General features: G+C 59.2%; 1 protein-coding gene across 2 annotated transcripts in view; it reads right to left on the bottom strand.

Moving 5' to 3' along the window:
* Positions 1-18,752, bottom strand: part of SLC13A3 (solute carrier family 13 member 3) — a 55,570-nt gene that overhangs the window by 4,168 nt on the left and 32,650 nt on the right. For both annotated transcript variants that reach the window (XM_002721218.6, XM_051844967.3), the window contains exons 5-11: positions 18,188-18,373; positions 16,485-16,610; positions 14,196-14,291; positions 12,618-12,722; positions 10,413-10,510; positions 8,076-8,188; positions 1,472-1,633 (exon numbers count right to left, since the gene is read on the bottom strand). In XM_002721218.6, the coding sequence (XP_002721264.1) occupies positions 1,472-1,633; positions 8,076-8,188; positions 10,413-10,510; positions 12,618-12,722; positions 14,196-14,291; positions 16,485-16,610; positions 18,188-18,373 (886 nt within the window). The remainder of the gene's footprint in view (positions 1-1,471; positions 1,634-8,075; positions 8,189-10,412; positions 10,511-12,617; positions 12,723-14,195; positions 14,292-16,484; positions 16,611-18,187; positions 18,374-18,752) is intronic.

Raw genomic sequence — 18,752 nt, 5'->3', positions numbered from 1 at the left:
GGGAAAGAATCTGATGAAGTCAATCAGACTTAGAGCCAGCCGCCCAGGGGGCAACGTGCTCACCGCCGAGGACACAGTCAAGGCCCCGGGCTATGCAGCAAGGGCCAGGTGGCACTGTCCTGCAACAGCTAAGTCTGTCCACCCGGAGGAGGTAAAACTTAAGAAGTTCAGCACTGGGCCGGCGCTGTGGCCTAACAGGTAAAGCTGCCACCTGCGGTGCCGGCATCCCATCTGGGCACCAGTTCTAGTCCTTGCTGCTCCACTTCCGATCCAGTTCTCTGCTATGACCTGGGAAAGCAGTAGAAGACAGCCCAAGTCCTTGGGCCCCTGCACCCATGTGGGAGACCAGGAAGAAGCTCCTGGCTCTTGGCTTTGGATCAGCGCAGCTCCAGCCATTGGGGCCAATTGGGGAGTGAACCAGCGGCTGGAAGATCTCTCTCTCTGCCTCTCCTCTCTCTCTCTGTATAACTCTGACTTTCAAATAAACAAATAAATCTTTTTAAAAAGAAAAAAAAAAAGTTTAGCAACTGCCTACTTATAATCGAATGTTCTCCAGTCAGTGAGAAACAGTAAAGTGTGCATCTCCGTGTGCCAACGGTGTGATCTCCTTTACCCAACTGATGCACAAATAAGCAAAGGAAACAGGAGGTGGGGCAGGGAAGCCGGCGGCTGCATCACTGTCTGTGCACTTGCAACATTGACTGGGTTTTATCAGTCTGGAGTTATGTTGAGATAATCGGTAGTTTGGTACCCGGGCTCTGTTTAAATATAACTCTGTTCCGACAGTTCCCAATGTTAACCTTTCTTAATCTTCTTGGGAGACCATCTGCCTGACCATGATTTATTGCTCTTTTCCTGTAAGCCTGGATTCACTTTGGTATTTGCATCCTGGTTGAGAGGTGACTTTGAACTGCTGCTTGGCCGGCCTTTGCTCTCCTTGTCTGCGCTGAGTTCCTGTTTTGCTTATCTTACCCGTAGACCAAGCGGCTGTCTCTCTCTATGTGCGGTGACACTTTCCCACCCAGGGCTGATTTGGGGGAGGGGGGTGCTCTCCATTAGAGACACTTGGCAGTGACTGTGAGACATTCTGGATTGTCACCACTGGGGGGCGCTCCTGCCTTCAAAGTGGCTAGAGGCCAGGGCTGCTCTGAACACCCTACTAGACAGGGATGGCCCCCACCACAAAGAACTGTGGCCCCACCCTGGATCTCTCGCGACCCTGTTTTTCCGCCCAGCTGCTCCACTTCCTAATCCAAACCGGGCAACTCCAGTGACCCTAGAAAGTGTCCCTTGTCACCAGGGGCTCATTTTCAAAAATACTCTCTGTCCATGCACTTCCTAAAGAAACCCAGAATTTACAACAACTGCGCAGCTGTCCTGACGCTTCCTGATTTTAGAAGCGAGTGGTGGCAGGCAAAGGCCCTGGTCCTCAGGGAGGGGTCTCCGCCCCCGCCCCCCAAGGGACTCTCACCAGCTCCGCCAGGACGGGCAGGAAGATGATGATGGTGGCCGTGTTGCTGGCAAACTCGGTGAAGAAGGCGATGACCACGGTGATGAGCAGCACAGCCAGCACGGGCGGCACGTTCTCCAGGGGGTGCAGCTGCCCCCCGATCCACACTGACAGCCCCGACTCCTGCGGGGAGGGAGGTCAGCCCTTCAACCCCAGCCCAGCCCACAGCTGCCACGGGGGGCAGGGGGGCGGGCTGGGCCCGAGCGCCGCCTCCTTCACAGTTGGTGGGACCGGGTGCAGAGCGGGCTGGAGGCGTGCCAGGTGCCCATGCTCGGGCTGTATCCTCTCTGCTTGTGGCACTGCCCCCTGGCCCCCCAGTCATCCCCCTGGTTCTAGCACCCTGAAGCTCCAACTTGTGTGCGACGGGGGAATCGAACCCTCCATGGGAAATCTCCGTTTATACTACATATTAGTCATGTAACATACCCATGTACTTTATATGTAAGATCTCATATTTGATATAAAACACGCATCAGATACACATCACGTGCAGTGCCATCCAGTTATTAACAGAGATCATCCATGACTGGTGACGAGGATGACAGTGACGGTGACAACGCAGACAGCACCACCATGGACTTCATTATCCGCTGTCATGAGAATCGTCACCATGGAGCCTCTGGGGGGGGGGGGCAGGCACCTGCAGGCGTCACCCGGTTCCTCCCCCCAGCCATCCTGTGCCATTTGTCTGTTTCACTCAGGACTAACTGGAGCTGGAAAAGTTTCTGTGACATGCCCGAGGCCCCCAAGGCAATGACCAAGACCCACCTGCACCTGCCTGGGCTCAGGGGCTTCTGCGAGCTCCCGGCTGCCCGGCACCCTCCTCTGGGCACCCACGTCTGCTCCTTTGCCTCTCACTTAAGAGCAGTGCCCAGAGCCGACCACGGGCCTCCAGGACAGGGAAGGCTGGCTGGGACTCCCCCCTCCAGGCTGCAGAGTTATTGGGTGCTGTCTCTGTTGACACTAACCCTAACCCTCTGCTAATGTCACAGGGTCACCATGGGTACCGGTACACACAACGCCCTCTCCCCACCCTGCACCCCAAAGGCGCCCCTCGGTGACCCTGCCCAACACACCCTGATCTGCTCAACTGAGGATGTCAAATCGCTCGCTATGCTGCCCCCTGGTGGCAATCCTATAGGTTGCCTTTTTTTTTTTTTAACAGCAAAGCCCAGGAGCTGACCAAGGACTGGATAGCCATGTCCCTGACATTGACAATCAGCCGCATGCTGACCACAGACCTAGCTTTTATCAACCCAGGCCCTTTTTTATCAACACAAGATCCTATGGAAAATTCCCATCATTTTGCCACAGCAACTCTGTATTTTCTTTTACGTTTCATAGAAAACGTGCTGCGGATACAGAACTTATCTTTCCGATGGGTTCCAGAATCCAGTACGCCATTTAGACACCCATAAAAGAGCCCGGCTGCGGTGCGGGCCCTGTGGTGCCTGGAGGAACGGCCTGGCAGATGTGGTGCACTGTAAGGCAGGGGCTGCCCAGCCAGTTCCCTGGCCCAGGGAGTGCTGCTGGGGGTGCGGGGGGTGGGGGAAGGAGCCCTGGGTTTCCCTGTAGGCTGAGAGACTGGCAGCAGAATGGGCAAGGAGAGACAGTGGCTGGTGACGGAATTTTAATGACTTGAGCGAGTGAGGTGCCAAGAGCTTCCCCAAGGCTGGGCCGCAGAGCGGCGGGCATCCCGCCGAGGTCCCGGCAGCCACTCAGGCCTTGGCTCGGCGACCACGCTGCTGGGAAATCCGGAGGCTTTAGGGACAGGAACGCCCCAGCCGCCTGGGGTTCAGTGGAGGACACTAAAGGGACTTCACCACGCTTTGCCGTTCTTCGAGGGATTGGAAGCCGCAGTTCCTTGGAAGCGCACAGCCTCAGATTCCCGGGGCCACAAGGGTGGGCCCCAGCCCCAGGCAGGACGGGGCGGGGCGGGATGGCCAGAGGGTGAGGGTGGGCCCTGCAGTAGGGCTGACTGCCTCCTAGCTCCATCCTTCCGCGCTGGTCTCCTGGGCCAGCAACTTAGCGGCTCTGCACCTCTATTGCCTCATCTGCAAACTGGGGATGACAACAGCACCCCCGGCCCCCTGGGGGTTTCTGTTAGGGGGACCGCTGATCTACAAAGCGCCTAGGAGAGGGGCCGGGCCCCTGCGAAGTGCCCAGAGAGCGCCGGCTAAAGGCGTGGCATGAGGCCGAGAGGCCGGGAGTGGCAGAAGCGAGAAAGCGAGATGCGCTGGGTGCCCGGCTGCTTCCGCAGGAGCACAGAGACCAGAGGCGGCCTCGCTGGAGGCGGGGAGGGAGGCTGCGCCTGGGGGTGGAGCTCCCTCTTCTTCCTCCCTCCCTGCCGGGCCAGGCCCCTTCTTGATCTCTTCGTTGTATCGTAGGCTCAGGTCCTAAAAGGTAGGTGCCATGGTATTGGTTCAATTTCTGAAGTCAAAACCCCTTGTGGCCAAAAACGCCCTTGAAAATGGCTCGGAAGATTCCCGAGGCCCAGCGCTGGCCTGTGTGCCTGCAGCTCTGGGCAGCGATCCTGGGGGGCGGGCAGGAGCCGGGGACTGGGTCAGAGCGGGAAGAAAGGAGGAGGGGGAACATTCACACCATCGCCTCCCGCGCCGGCTCGGTGCCCCGGCACAAATCAGTCAACATCTCTGCTCCTTGTTGTGCTCAGGCCTAAAAGAATACATACGAAAGCGGGCCCTGCCCTTAGCACCTGCAATGCATTCCTGGGGCTTCTTAAGTTTAAACTGAACCTGGGGCCCGCACTGTGGCATAGCCGGTGAGGCCGCCACCTATACTGCCGGCATCCCGTATGGGCATGGGTTCAAGTCCCGGCTGCTCCACTTCCAATCTGGCTCTCTGCTGTGGCCTGGGAAAGCAGGAGAAGATGGCCCAGGTCCTTGGGCCCCTGCACCCATGTGGGAGACCCGGAAGAGGCTCCTGGCTCCTGGCTTCAGATCGGTGCAGCTCCAGCCATTGAGGCCAATTGGGGAGTGAACCAGCAGAGGCAAGATATATTCTCTCTCTCTCTCTCTCTCTGCCTCTCCTTCTCTCTGACTTTCAAATAAATAAATCAGTCTTTAAAACAAACAAAGAAACTGGGCCTGGGCTGTCTCTTCTAAGGCCTTGGCGATTGCTCCTTCGTTTCTCTTCCTCACGCTGCCCAGGAAGCAGGCACTAGGATCCCCGGCGCGGCTGAAGAAACCAAGGCCAGCACACCAAGGCTGAGCCGCTTGCCTGAGCCGTCACACGACTCAAGCCAGCGATGGGGCACTGGGGACCTGGCGTGGAACCAGCTCAGCAGCTTCCTGGCCAGGTGGGGGCGTGGGGAGGAAGAGAGCTTTGTGCTGCCCTCCGAGGCTGGTGGCACCCGGGACACTGCGGCGTGCAGGTGTCCGGCCGTGATGGAGGGCACCCACCTGGCCATGTGAACTTGGTCCGACCTTTTCAGCTACTGCCTGTGACTGGGGGTGTATCAGGTAAGACTTCCTGGAGGAAGCGCCTCCCCTTCTTACTGAGTCATCTGTGTGGCTCTGAAGGCACTAGGACAGACCAGTCTTGTGTCCAGGAGATGGTAAAATACACCAGCAGGGACTGCAGGGAGACGCGAGCCCCTGCTGGCCGTGGCACCTGGCAGCTGCCAGCCCCTTCCGAGGAGCCCTGCGCGCTCTGTACCACCCGCCCCCAGCAGCCCAGCTCCAGGTCACTCCAGCAAACACCCAGGGGGCGCCAGTTACGTCCTAGGACTCTTCCAGGGGCTGGAACCGTGCTGGAGAAGACGGCTGGGGTCCCCGTCCTCGTGGGCTTTCTCTCCAGGAAGACAATCAGTGCAGAAGTGAGCGGGGGCCGCAGGGTGGATGTGGTGCGGGGCACAGGAGCACGGTGGTGATGGGATGGGGAGCAGGGGCGGGGCAGCCCCGGACGCGGTGGCATGAGGAGCTGAGATCCGCAGGGTGAGCGCTCGGCGGGCTCAGAAGGATTTTCGACAGACACAGAGATGCAAAGGTCCTGGGGTGCAAATGAGTGTGTAGAGGAGCAGCCAAGGGCCAGAGGGCCTGGTGGGGGAGGCAGTGCCTAGGTCAGGGCGGCGGGCCAGGGCTCAGCTGTGCGTGGCCTCGTGTGCAGGCCCAGGGAAGCCTGAAGATCACAGAGTCATGAGCGGAGGGTCCCCCAGCAGGAGGACAGCGTGGGCTCCAGCGAGCTGCCCGAGCCCAGTGCCACCAAGCTGGGCATCCATCCTTGGGACCAATAATGGGGAGCCCACGGCCCCTTCAAGGACCCCCAGGCCGCAGGGGGCCTGGCTATGGGGCCTGGCCAAGGGGCTGGGCAGGGGCCCGGGGCCAGGCACCAGGCTGTGCACCAAGCATTCTGGTCGCGCCGGGGCCAGGCTGCGGCTGCCTGGGCAGGAGATGGTCCCGGCAGAGGCTGGGCACAGGGGCAGCAGCTACACAAAGCCTCCGTTGAACAGAGAGCCCGGCCAGCTGCCCCGGGCTGGGCTAAGAGCCAGGCTGCCTCCCGGCATGCTCCGCGGACCTACAGCCCAGCCCCCCAGCGCATGCTCTGAGGAGCCTCTGGGCCCAGGGCTGCCTCTCCAGGCCCACGCCGGACTGTTTGCGGTGACCTTCCCAGGCCAGGAGCCCCCGTGTCACTCTGGATTCGACCTTCCCTGTCCCCAACATCCAGTCACAGTCACCTGTGCAGCTGTGACCTCTGGGCTCCCATACATGGCTCAGGGACCCGGAAAACTCCCCGGGGGGCTGCCACTGTGCCTCCTATTTCACAGATGAGGGGACTGAGGCCCGGAGGGGTTCAGCAAGAAGGGGAGGCACTTTGATTCCAGCCCCCTTGAAGACCTGGATAGCAGGCACTTCCTCCAGGAAGTCTCCCCTGATATACCCTCCTCCCCAGTCACAGGCAGTGGCTTCAAAGGTTGGACCAAGTTCACAACCTCGCTCTGCTACCTTGAGCTGTGTTACCTGGAATCAGTCACTTAACCTCTCTGGGCCACAGAGTTCTGAAAACGGAGACAAAAAACCGTGCTCTGCTTGCCTCTCCTTGTTCCCTTGGAAGTCTGTGCTCTTGTTCACGCATTATTGCTTTAATGAACAAAATAAAAACAGAATTCGTTCATGAAGGGAGCACCCGTTAGAAAAGCCGAGTCTCCATCCAGCCCGCCCTTGGCGGAGGCCCTGTCACCAGCCCCGGGGGCACGGACACCTGTCTCGGATGGAGGGGCTGAGAGACCCACGGACGGGTGCTGGCGGGGCACGGCCAGCTCAGCCGGCCTCACAGCCCCCTTCTCCCTCCGCCCCGTCCCGCGCCTCTTCTCCTGCCGCGGTGACCCCAGGGCCGTAACCTCACGACCTCTGCTCCCTGATCTCCGCGGGTCCCGGAGCCCGGCCCACAGACACATCGGGGAGCAGCCGAGGCGTGACCACGCGTGCCGCTCTGACGGCTTCTAACTGGCTGTCCGGGAGTCAGCTCCTTCCAGAACCACCCCCACCCCCGCGCCCCATTTAATCCTCAACTCACAGATGAGAGAACAGCAGTGCGGGGATCAGGGACCCTGTGCGGAGAGACCGAGAGAGGCGGGCGGAGCCGGAGCCTGATCCCACCCCCACGCCCCACCCCCACCCCGGGGCGTCCGCCCGCTGAGTCAGCACCGCTCACATCCAGATGAACGAAGCAGAGAACTCTCAGGCCCCCGGACCTGCATCTCCGACAGCCCTTAGCTGGTTCTGGCTCCAAACGCCCGGGTGCACCGGGGCGATTTCCCGGTGAGGGCCGAGGCCCGCGCCATGAGCTCTGGCTTCGGATCCCGGCTCTGCCACCTGGTGACGCCGGTCACTGAGCGCTCCCTCGCCCCTGCTGTAGAATGGGCTCAGCAGCAGCGTCTACGCAGGTGGTGCTCACGCAGACGAGCCGGGCCAGCGTGGACTATGAGGGGCCAGGCTCTAAAGCCAGAGTTCAAATCCAGCCCCTGACTAAGCAGGGGGCATAGCCTGACCCTTCCAGGCCTCAGCTTTCCTCCCTGTAAAATGGGGCTAAAAGCATCCTCCCGCTCTTAGGGGTCTTGTGAGGATTAGATAATGCATCCACACACTTCCTCTGGGTGGGACCAGAGCCCCAGGGCCCCGCCCGAGAGCCTCTGCCCCCTGGCGCCTCCGCCCCGCACAACACCAACCCGGAGCTCTGTGTCTCAGTGGCTGAGCGCGCAGACTCAACCAGGCAAGCGGCCTGGGGTGCTAACGCGGGCAAAGCGCATTGAACGGTGACCGGCAGGAGGCGCGCGCGAGCCCCTCTTCTTCCTGCGGCCTTGGGTTGGGGTGGGGGCGGGGTCCGGCCTTGCTAGGGTTAGGATTAGCCTTACGCCCACACCTTGTTCCTCTCTCTGCAGCGCCAGCGACAAGTGTGGCTACCCCACCCCCCACCCCGCCCGGCACCCGAGGAGGCCGGCGGCTCCCAGACACTGCGAGCGGCCCCTGCCTCCTGCTGGCACTGGGGCCGGGGCGCCCGCAGCCCCACTCCCACCACCCTCCCCACCCCGCCCCGCGCGCGCTCTTACCTCGCAGCCCTTGGCCATGGCGAAGCCGCCTCCCAGGAGGAGGATGATGTTCCAGGGCACCGTGTCCTGCGCCTTCTTCCACGTCAGCAGGGGCTCTGTCTCCGTGTTGGGGGCTGAGCAGAGAGAGAGGGGCCCCGCCCCCACTCAGCACCAGCCCCCGGCCCCCAGCCCCGTCCATGTGGGGACACCCAGGTTCCCAGGAAGCCAAGGCCTGGCTCCAACACTGAGTGAACATCCCGCAACGTGAGAAGTTTCTGGAACAAGGCAATGTGCGTGCAGGACACTGTTTAAATCCCCAACCGACCTCTGCTCATTCACACACACACACACACACACACACGGCTTTCTTTGTTTTTGAGTGTGTACAGAGAGGGCAAAAAGAAGAAGGAAATTCAGAGAAGTGGAAACACAGGGCATCTCTGGCCCCTGCATTATGGGATGGCCTTGTTTCCTGAAAAGCAGCAGCGGGGAGACCAGCCAACCTTCCCTGGCCAGGCTAGCAGTGGCTGACTCAGATGGAGCAGGCCACACGGATGCTCTCTGCTGTGGCTGCTCCGGCTCTGCTGTGTGGAGGCAGCCAGGGACAATCCAGAAACAAGGGGCATCGTGGTGTTCCCATAAAACTTTATGTAAAAAGGCAGGTGGTGGGCCGGGAGCCTAGGCCCAGAGACAGATCTGAGCTGTGGCTCACTGCGTGCCCCTGGAAAGTGACGGGGCCTCTCTGAGCCACAGTCCCTCAGGGACACATGGCACAGTGACACCGAGAGTGACACAGGAGGGCTGCTTTTCCAGCTGGCGCAGTCAGGGAGGGCTTCCCTGGGGAGGCAGCATCGGGACAGGGTCCTGAACGAGGTGACGGAGTGAGCCATACTGATTTCTGGCAGAGAGGAATTGGGAGTGGTTACCACCTTCATCGTCAACCACTTGTCAATAACACACACAGTGGGCCGGTGCCGCGGCTCACTAGGCTAATCCTCCGCCTAGCGGCGCCGGCACACCGGGTTCTAGTCCCGGTCGGGGCGCCGGATTCTGTCCCGGTTGCCCCTCTTCCAGGCCAGCTCTCTGCTGTGGCCAGGGAGTGCAGTGGAGGATGGCCCAGGTGCTTGGGCCCTGAACCCCATGGGAGACCAGGAGAAGCACCTGGCTCCTGCCATCGGATCAGCGCGGTGCGCCGGCCGCAGCGCACCGGCCGCGGCGGCCATTGGAGGGTGAACCAGTGGCAAAAGGAAGACCTTTCTCTCTGTCTCTCTCTCTCACTGTCCACTCTGCCTGTCAAAAAATAAATAAATAAAAATAAATAAATAAAAAAAATAAAAAAATAAAAAAAAAATAACACACACAGTGCCTGGCACGCCGCAGGCCTGGATCGACCATAGAGTGACCACCAACAGAGAGAGGCAGGCACAACTCTGCGCACAGAAAAGTGGAAGACGGAGGGACAGGTGGGCTAAGAAAAACAACCTTGGCCTCTCTCTAACTGCGACCATGAGAAGAAGCCCACGTGCGAGGAAGTGGACAGTGCGCAAGGAAGTGACCCCCGCGGGCCTGACAGCTGGGGAGGGCGAGAAGGAGCAGACGGCGGCCCGGAGCAGGGGCAAGCGCCAAAGCACCACGAGGCAGCGGAGGCTGTGGAAAAGCAGCGAGGACAATGAAGCGGAAGCTCTGGAGACCTCCAGACTAGGCGGGGGGGAGTGGCGGAGAGGCCGAGGGAGCGGCAGGTGGGGCCGGCGGAAGGGAAGACAGCGGCCTGGGAGAGGAGCGCGGGCCACGAAACCGCAGAGCCCCGCCTCCTGGGGGCCCAGCCCCGCCTCCTGGGGTCCAGTTCCCGCCTTCTGGGGGCCCACCCCTGCCTCCTGGGTTTTTAAATTTTTTTTAAAGATTTATTTATTTGAAGGACAGAGTTAGAGACAGAGAGGTCAGCCATCCACTGGTTCACTCCCCAAATGGCCACAGCACCCAGGTCTGGGCCAGGCTGAAGCCAGGAGCCATGAGCATCATCCAGGTCTCCTACGTGGGTGACAGGCACCCAAGGACTCTGCCCATCTTCTGCTGCTTTCCCAGGAGCATTAGCAGGGAGCTGGATTGGAAGAGGAGCAGCTGGGTCTCGAACCGGTGCCCGTATGGGATGACGACATTGCAGGCAGTGGCTTAACCTGCTACACCACATTGCTGGCCCCCTAAGCCCTGACCTTGGTGATGACCTTGGGCAGCCCTCAGTCTCCAGCCCGGGTAACTGCTCAGGTCATGTGGGAGGTATAGTGGCGAGGCCCCAGCCCCCAATAACCGAGTCTCAGGCCCAGGCCCAGACCCAGGAGAACCCAACCTTGACCATCTTACCTTTGAAGTCAAACCACCACTTGAGGGAGGGCTTTTGGGACGGGAAGAAGAACAAGATGGTGACAATGGCCACACCGGTGACAGCATCCGAAAGAAACCTACAATGAAAAGGCCCCAAACTATGTGACCCTGGGCATCTCAGCAGGCCGTGTGCGGGCAGATTCGCAGATGCGGACTGGGGACCCGGCTGTTGGAGGCCGGGCCACTGCACTCTGTCCTCGCTGCTCTCGGCAGGAGCGCGGTGCCCAGGGGTGCGAGCCTGTGACCCCCAGGCGCCCAGGGCATCTGGGGGCTGCTAATGGGGCTCATCCTCCCCATTCAGCCCCTAGGAAGAGGGGCTGCCCCACAGAGGGGAGAACGGAAGGTCACAGAATCTGGGGGCCAATACCACCCCCATACGTCACCCTAACCTGAGCTTTGTGGGACCCCTATTTGTCAGCTTGTGCTTGATTCCTCCTGGGGTGGCCAGCTTACTCACTGGACGTGCAGCCATTCCTGCCACCCCGCCTCACAGCCCGACCGGCACCTTCCACACACCCACAGCGTGGCCCTCAAGGGAGCTTGGCGGACAAGACGCTCTGGGGCAGGCGCCTTCCATCTCAGATCAGGAATTGAGGTCAGAGAGCAGAAACGAGCTACTCAAGGCCAGACCATGGCCTGGGAGGAGACGAACTTGAACCCAGAGTTCAACGAAGCTCAGAGCCCAGTGCTGACGGAGGCCCTTGCAGCTCACACGTTTGGAGAAAAGACCAGGAAGGACAGGTAACGCCCTCATGGAAAACGGGGACCGAGCCGGAGCGGCGCTGGGCTCACAGCACCCAGCGCCGGGTTTCAGAACTCCCTTGGACATCCTTGGTCTGGCTACTCTGCCTCTAGGAGTGCGCCCTCAGGAAACCAGCAGCTCTTGTTCACAGACTATGTGCAGGAACGTGCCTTAACAGCAAGGGTTAAAAAAAAAAAAAAAAGGCAGAGGGGGTGGGCGGGACTTGTTCTAGGGACGAGGTTCATTGAATTCTGTCCCATTCATATTATGAAGCACCCTGTGTCTGCCTTAAAAAAAATAAAGATAGAAGATAACATCAGTCTTTCTGGCCTGACATAGAACTACAACCTAGACACCTCGTAAGTTCTTTAAAAGGCAGTTTTATTTGCGCTGTGGGATACCTCCTCATGGGGCAATTCCAACAAGGAACTGGTTAAATACTGTGGGGCGCCCATTCTACAGAACACAGTGCAGGGTTTGAAAGGAATGGAACCAGAAATAGCAAGTTGTCTATGACCATAGCAGTGTATTTTCTTTTTTTTTTTTTTATTTTTTTTATTTATTTGACAGGTAGAGTTACAGACAGTGAGAGAGAGACAGAGAGAAAGGCCTTCCTTCCGTTGGTTCATTCCCCAAATGGCCACTACAGCTGGCGCTGTGCTGATCCGAAGCCAGGAGCCAGGAGCTTCTTCCCAGTCTCCCATGTGGGTGCAAGGGCTCAAGCACTTGGGCCATCCTCCACTGCCTTCCTGGGCCACAGCAGAGAGCTGGACTGGAAGAGGAGCAGCCAGGACTATAACCCGGCGCCCATACGGGATGCCGGCGCAGCAGGTGGAAGATTAGCCAAGTGAGCCATGGCATCAGCCCCATAGCAGTGTATTTTCCAATCTTTTGTTACATGTTAAAAACTTGGTGTTTTGATGTGATTCTTTCTAGCTGATACGTGTGCATTTTATTGAGGTATAATTAAAAGGCCTACGACAGAGCCAGGACTGGGCCAGACTGAAGCCAGGAGCCCGGAGCTCCATCAGGGTCTCCCATGTGGGTCAGGGGGACCGAAGCACTTGAGCCATCATTGGCTGCCTCCCAGGACGCACTGACAGGACGCGGGTGCAAACAGAGGAGCTGGGACTGGAACCGGCACTCCCGTTTGGGATGTGGGTGTCCCAAGTGATGGCTTGACCCACTAAACCACATCACCTGGCAACCACGACATTCCTAAATACACGCGTGGCCCACGCCGTGTTTCTCTTGGATGGTGCGCGGGGAAATCTGGGATCGGCCCAAATCCAGCAGACACAGCCCCCATCAAATCTTGCTCCAGCCACAACAGCAGAATTTGACGTAGTTGCCCACCCACTCGTTCTCAATACCTCCCCGCCCCCCAGCAGCCAAGGGCTGGAGCCGAGTCTTCCGCAGGCCCCCGTCCCCCCGAGTCTCACCCGGGGGTGAAGAAGCTGGCCCAGCCTGGGATGAACTTCGGGTCCCGGGAGAACAGCAGGATGGCGAACATGCAGAACAGTGTGAACACGGCCTGCTCGGCAAACCTGTGGCACGGATGCAGGGGAGTAGGTGAGCAGACGCGGCCTGGGCAGGGCTCGGGCAGGTGCTCCTGGGCGTGGTGGGGCCCAGGCCCCGCCTCCGGGAAACTGAACCAGGTCAGTCGGTCAGTGCCCAGCGAGCCTCCAGCGTGAGGGTGGGGGTGTGCGAGGGAGTGACTCACAGCCTGGGACCCCCCTCCCCCAGGGCCCTTCCTGGGCACCAAGCCATCCCCTTCCACAAACCAAATCATAACTACCAGGGCTCTCTCAGGGGCCTGTGGAAAACCGGGAGACAGAAAACAAGAAACAAAGAGAGACGGAAAAGCAGAAAGACAGGGGAACAGACCGACAATAGGAAGGCAGGGAGACAGGCACAGTTACACGGAGGGAGCCACATACACACACGGGGACAGACAGGGACAGCAGGTGGCGGAGGTGGGACAGAGGCACTGAGGGGCAGACAGGGACAGCAGGTGGCAGAGGTGGGACAGAGGCACTGAGGGGCAGACAGGGACAGCAGGTGGTGGAGGTGGGACAGAGGCACTGAGAGGGGCAGACAGGGACAGCAGGTGGCAGAGGTGGGACAGAGGCACTGAGGGGCAGACAGGGACAGCAGGTGGTGGAGGTGGGACAGAGGCACTGAGAGGGGCAGACAGGGACAGCAGGTGGCAGAGGTGGGACAGAGGCACTGAGGGGCAGACAGGGACAGCAGGTGGTGGAGGTGGGACAGAGGCACTGAGAGGGGCAGACAGGGACAGCAGGTGGCAGAGGTGGGACAGAGGCACTGAGGGGCAGACAGGGACAGCAGGTGGTGGAGGTGGGACAGAGGCACTGAGAGGGGCAGACAGGGACAGCAGGTGGCGGAGGTGGGACAGAGGCACTGAGGGGCAGACAGGGACAGCAGGTGGCAGAGGAGGGGCAGACAGACTGAGGGGCAGACATGGACAGCAGGTGGCAGAGGTGGGACAGAGGCACTGAGGGGGCAGACAGGGACAGCAGGTGGCGGAGGTGGGAGCACTCAGGTGGTGGAGGCCCTGCCCATCTCACACTGAGCAGGGGCCCACAGAGCATCAGCGTCTTGCCCAAGGCCACAGAGGAAGTTGTGGCAGAGCCAGAACTTGAACCCAGGCCTGCTGAAGCCGGGTCTTTCCGCCACCTGGGAAACATGTTAAATGAGCTCCTGACAGCCACTGGCGATGGTGGCAGAGACCCCGGGGAACCAGGAGGGAAAGGCTGCCGTGGGTGGGGAGGTGGTGGCAGGTCTCCGCCTCGGGCACACACCTCCAGGGGCTTTAGGCTCCTCAGAGCGACCACCCCAGCACCCAGGCAAGAAACAGGCCAATCGTATCAGCCCCCACCCAGCCGCCATCTCCAGGCCCTTGGGCCATTGGTCTTGAAATTCCCCAGGGAATGAACCTCTGTGGGTCCCAGGCCAGGCCAGCAGGTAGCTCTCTCCCTGCCCCCAGGACCCCCACGCACTTGATCGGCCCCAGGTTCTGGAATTCTTCCCGAATCACAGCCCGAGCCTTGTCTTCTGCATCAGCTCTTATATCAGACTTCTTCTTCCTCCAGCTCCTGAAAGAGAACAGGCAGGGTGGGGTGGCCGCTGCGGGTGGGACCAGCTTCTCACCTGCTGGCCGAGCCTGTCCTCCCTGATCTGGGCGGCCCAGCAGGCCGAGGGCCAGTCCCCTGCCCGGCTCCTTTCTCACTGCATTCTCCCCTCTGCAGCCTGGTTGATCTCTTACGATAGAAATGGGATCCGTCACAGACTCCTGCCTCATCCTGCACACAAAATTTCATTCCAAATCTGTTGAAGGCCTGCACACAGGAGCTAAGCCACAAAACTCTTAGAAGAAAAATAGGGGTAAACGGGATCCTGGGATGGCGACCGCTGTCCCACCTGACACCAAAAACTCAGGCCACTTGAGGCAGGTGAATCGGACTCTGGGAAAACTTTAAAGCGCTGGGTGTTGACCAATGGTGCTAGGACAGTTGGGTGGCCACCTGGACCAGGGGCTGAGGTCGCATCCATACCTCACCTGAGGATGAAACCCAAATATACAGAAGCACTAGAAGACAATATGTGGTTTGTAAACTAACTCCTATACTAGGAAAATGTTTCAGAACCGTAAAGGACATTTCGGAAGCCAGATGAGAAAAAATGATAACTTCACCTACAGAAACTTTTTTTTAAGAAGAATTCTGCCAGAGGCCGGTGCCGCAGGTGCCCCGGGTGTTGTGGGATGCTCACTGGCACCCCTGGTCGCGGCTCGCTAGACACCTATAGCACTTCCTTAGCTGGGACAAACAAAACGGCTCCAACCGTTGTCAGGTGTGCGTAGGTGTGGAGGCTAGAGCAGAATAATCCCCAGTAGAAAGCCTCTGTCTCCTTCCCTGGCCTCATCAAGCCCCTCACCCAGTCGCTGTACCTCCTCTCAGTTCCAGAACACCCCCTGCTGCCTCTGGCCCCAGGGCCTTGGCCTTGAGAACCTGCGGCTCTGTCCCCCTGGAGTGCCCGTCCTCACTCCCCTCTCCCTCCTCCCCGTGCTGAGTTGAGTCAACTCATGCGTGACCCAGTTCAAAAGTCAGTTCCCCAGAAGGTGTTCCTGACTCCCCGGACACACTGCCCCCTGCACTCTCCTCTTCCTGTCCAGCACCACGTGGCTGGCGATTCCTGGGTGTCAGCTGCTCACGGTCAGCCCTCACCCCCACCCCCACATCCCCAGAGGAGCCCACGTGCAAGGACGTGCACGCAGCAGGTGCCTGTGGATACGGCTGAGTGAAGACGGGCTCCTGGCCTGAGACCGCCTGTCACCCAGCAGAAACACTCTCCCTAGGTCTCCCTCTGCCAGCATCGTCTCCTCCACTGCTTCCTTTGTGGCCGCAAGTGCAGAGCAGGTAGATGAGACAAAGGCCTGCTATTTCAGCCCCAGTCCCGAAGCTTTACCTGCCTGCCCTCATTCGGCCTTTAGTCTGGCCAGAGCTAAATTCTGTCCTCAATCAGCAAGATCACATGGGGGCTGGCATCTACCCCCGAGACTGAAACACCTGCATCCTCTCTCAGAGGACGTGGGTTCAATTCCCAGCTCCTGACTCCAGCTTCCTGCTAATGCAGAGCCTGGAGGCCGCAGGTGATGGCTCAAGCCGTCGGTTCCTACTGCCCACATGGGAGACCTGGATTGAATTCCAGGCTCCTGGCTTTGACCTGGCCTAGCCCTGGCCAGTGCAGGCATTTGGGGAGCAAACTGGTAGATGGAAGAGCCTCTCTCTCTTTCTCTCTCTCTCCACCTGTCTGGCTCTGTACTTCTCAGATTATTCAGAAAATTAAGGCTCATCTGGGGCTGTCGGAGAGACATTAGCTCTTCCCTGCCCCCCCCCCCCCCCCCCCGCTAAAACTTCCTGGTCATGAGGGTCGGCTACCATCTGGTCCTCAGGCCACCCCGGATCACCTGCTGGCTGGGGCCCTGGGAAACCAGAAACGTGGCCCTGCCCAGACCTCTGGGCCGGAGTGGCTGCCGTAAAGACCAACGCTACTCCTAAGGATGAGTGTCAGGGACACTGACTGAGGGCCAGGGTGTGGCGGGCAGAACAGGACGCGAAAGGGTGACCAGCAGCCCCTGAGCTCCCGGGAGGAGAGTGGGACTGAGGGAAGCCACTCACCAGTGAGCAAGGATGCCTGGGAGCCGGCACCGGGGAGACCGACTCTGAAGTTCACGGTTTTCTGCTCCCTCCCCCGCCCCCACCTCCCAAGGAGAACGCGAGTGGTACCTCAAGCTCATCCCCCCGTACAGGAAGGAGATCCAGAGCCAGCCCAGAAGCAGGAACAGCACCACAAGAGGAAAGGCGAAAATGAACCAGGAGCCGAAATTCACCACGTCGCACTGTGGGAAGAAACTGGAGTGGGGGAGGCTGGGTCAGCCGCGTTCATCTAGGGATGGGGTCAGCGGCAGGGGCACCAGCAGCATGAATCAAAGGGGAGCCAGAGTCTGGCAACAGTTGTAACCTGTGCTCTCCCCTGGGGGATGCTAGATGCTGAGCTGGGGGTGTGTGACAGCGGGCGTGATGCTCTACAGCGCCCCCTGGGGGCAACACAGGCCCCGGAGGGAAGCAGGCCAGGTTGGGTGATGGTGAATGGACCTGGGGTCAGCCGCCACTGGCTCCCCACTGGTCACCACTCATGAGTGCAGGCCCAGTAAGCCCAGGTCTGAGTTTTCACTTGCAATTATGGAATTCTTAAGTGTTGACAATGCACTGAAATGTTTTGCACGCATGTGGGAGCCAAACAAGACACGTGTTCAAGCCGCAACCCCTGCCTTCGGCTCAGTGTAGCCTCGTAGGCACGGGAAGCTGTGGGTGAGCAGCAGGCACAGCCGTGGGGTCGCTCTTTGCCACGCAGAGTTTGATCTCAGTTTTGTTAAGACACCAGCAAGCCTCAGAGGACGACGAGCGACAAGGCTCGATGCTGGCGCAGGTGCGGGCAAACGAGCAGACCCCTGGCGCTTGCCCGCCAGAGTGATCTTGCATAGTGGAGGATTTGGTGAACACGCATCGAGCACTAGGGATACACACGCCCTTCTACCCAGACCCCCCACCACGGGAAATGCACCTTCACAAAACCTCAGCTGGAATCCGGTGGGGAATGTGTGTGCTGGACTGCAGCGGGGGAAAGTGAGTTACAAAATAATGTCTAAGAAAGCGTGGGCAAAGCCACGCACAGACATTCCAAAGAAGTAACTAAAGCAAACGTAGTAGCAGTTATTGCGCCAGAAGCAGGCAAACGAGCGAAAACATTCATAAAGTGTCTCGTGAGATTCTGAGAGACATTTACTGCCTTCTTTGTCCTTTCTACAGTACAGAAGTATGCCTCTGTACTAGACAACTAGCAAATTAGAATAGCTGTTTTAAAAATATTACAACATCAGATATGTGGTCAGTGACATTCCTCACAACAGAGGAATAATAATCTTCAAATGGAAATAATTTAGTGAGCCCCCGACTTACCCAAAAGAGGAGAATCTATAGTCATTAAAAATTATGTTTTCTGCAACATGTCAGTGCCAAAGTCAGACTATAAAACTCTAAGCAGTATGATGACAATAAGGTGAAATATTTACACGTTTGATGGACATAGAAAAGACCAGGAGGAGGCCCAGAAGAACGTTAGTGGTGGAACTGAAGGCATTTTCTCCCTATATTTTCCGAGTGTCCCGAATTTCTCCCCATCATTTTATAATCGGAGTAAACTCGTTTAGGAACTGATGTCCCACAGACGTTCTTTGGCATCTATGGTGCGCCCTCCCCATCAGCCTAGAGATTTCTGAAGGGCAGGGTGCTTGCTGGGTGCTGTGCCTCCCGTGTCCCCAGGGAGACACCCGGGGCTCGTGCCCCAGATGCTGAGGGAGTGAGGGGAGGAGGAAGCTGAGGGGCCCTGGGGGCGGCGGGGAAGCCGGCGGCGAGGACCCTGGCTTTACCTCTTGAGCTGGCCGAGCAGGATGAGGTTGGGGGCGGTGCCCGTGAGGGTGGTGGTGCCGCCGATGCTGGCCGAGTAGGGGATGCAGATGAGGAAGCCCTTCCAGATGTTCCTGCGGTACTCCTCCTCCCGCTTGGAGTCGGCCGGCAGCTCGGGGGGAGCCTCTGCCTCCTCGGGCCGCTCTTTGCTTGAAACAAACCCAGAGAGAAGCCCCTGAGACCCGGGTTGAGCTCCTGGCCTGGCCCCACGGAGAAACAGGCAAGCACGGGGCAGGGGAGGCGGCGGCGGCGGGGCGGGGGGGGCTTTCTGGAAGGCAGTTTGGCAGAGCGACCAGCAACCCTAAACGGTGCCATCCTTCAGCTCCGATATTCTGCCGAGGTGAATCCCAGAGAGATCAGCAGACAGTGCTCCGGGGGCGGGTGCCTGGGAGGCCTCTCTGGCGTCAAACAGGCACTGAATGGAATACAATCGAGACGCCCACCGAAAGCAGATGGGCTCAGGAAGGCCTTGCTGGCTGGGACAGCAATGAAGCCTGAAAACAATGGTCTGGGGGCAGGCACTTGGCA

The sequence above is a fragment of the Oryctolagus cuniculus genome, chromosome 11 (assembly GCF_051225735.1).
Source record: "Oryctolagus cuniculus isolate XC-2025 breed Fujian yellow rabbit chromosome 11, ASM5122573v1, whole genome shotgun sequence".
In the NCBI taxonomy this organism is placed as follows: Eukaryota; Metazoa; Chordata; class Mammalia; order Lagomorpha; family Leporidae; genus Oryctolagus; species Oryctolagus cuniculus.
This window is presented reverse-complemented; position numbering and strand designations above follow the sequence as displayed.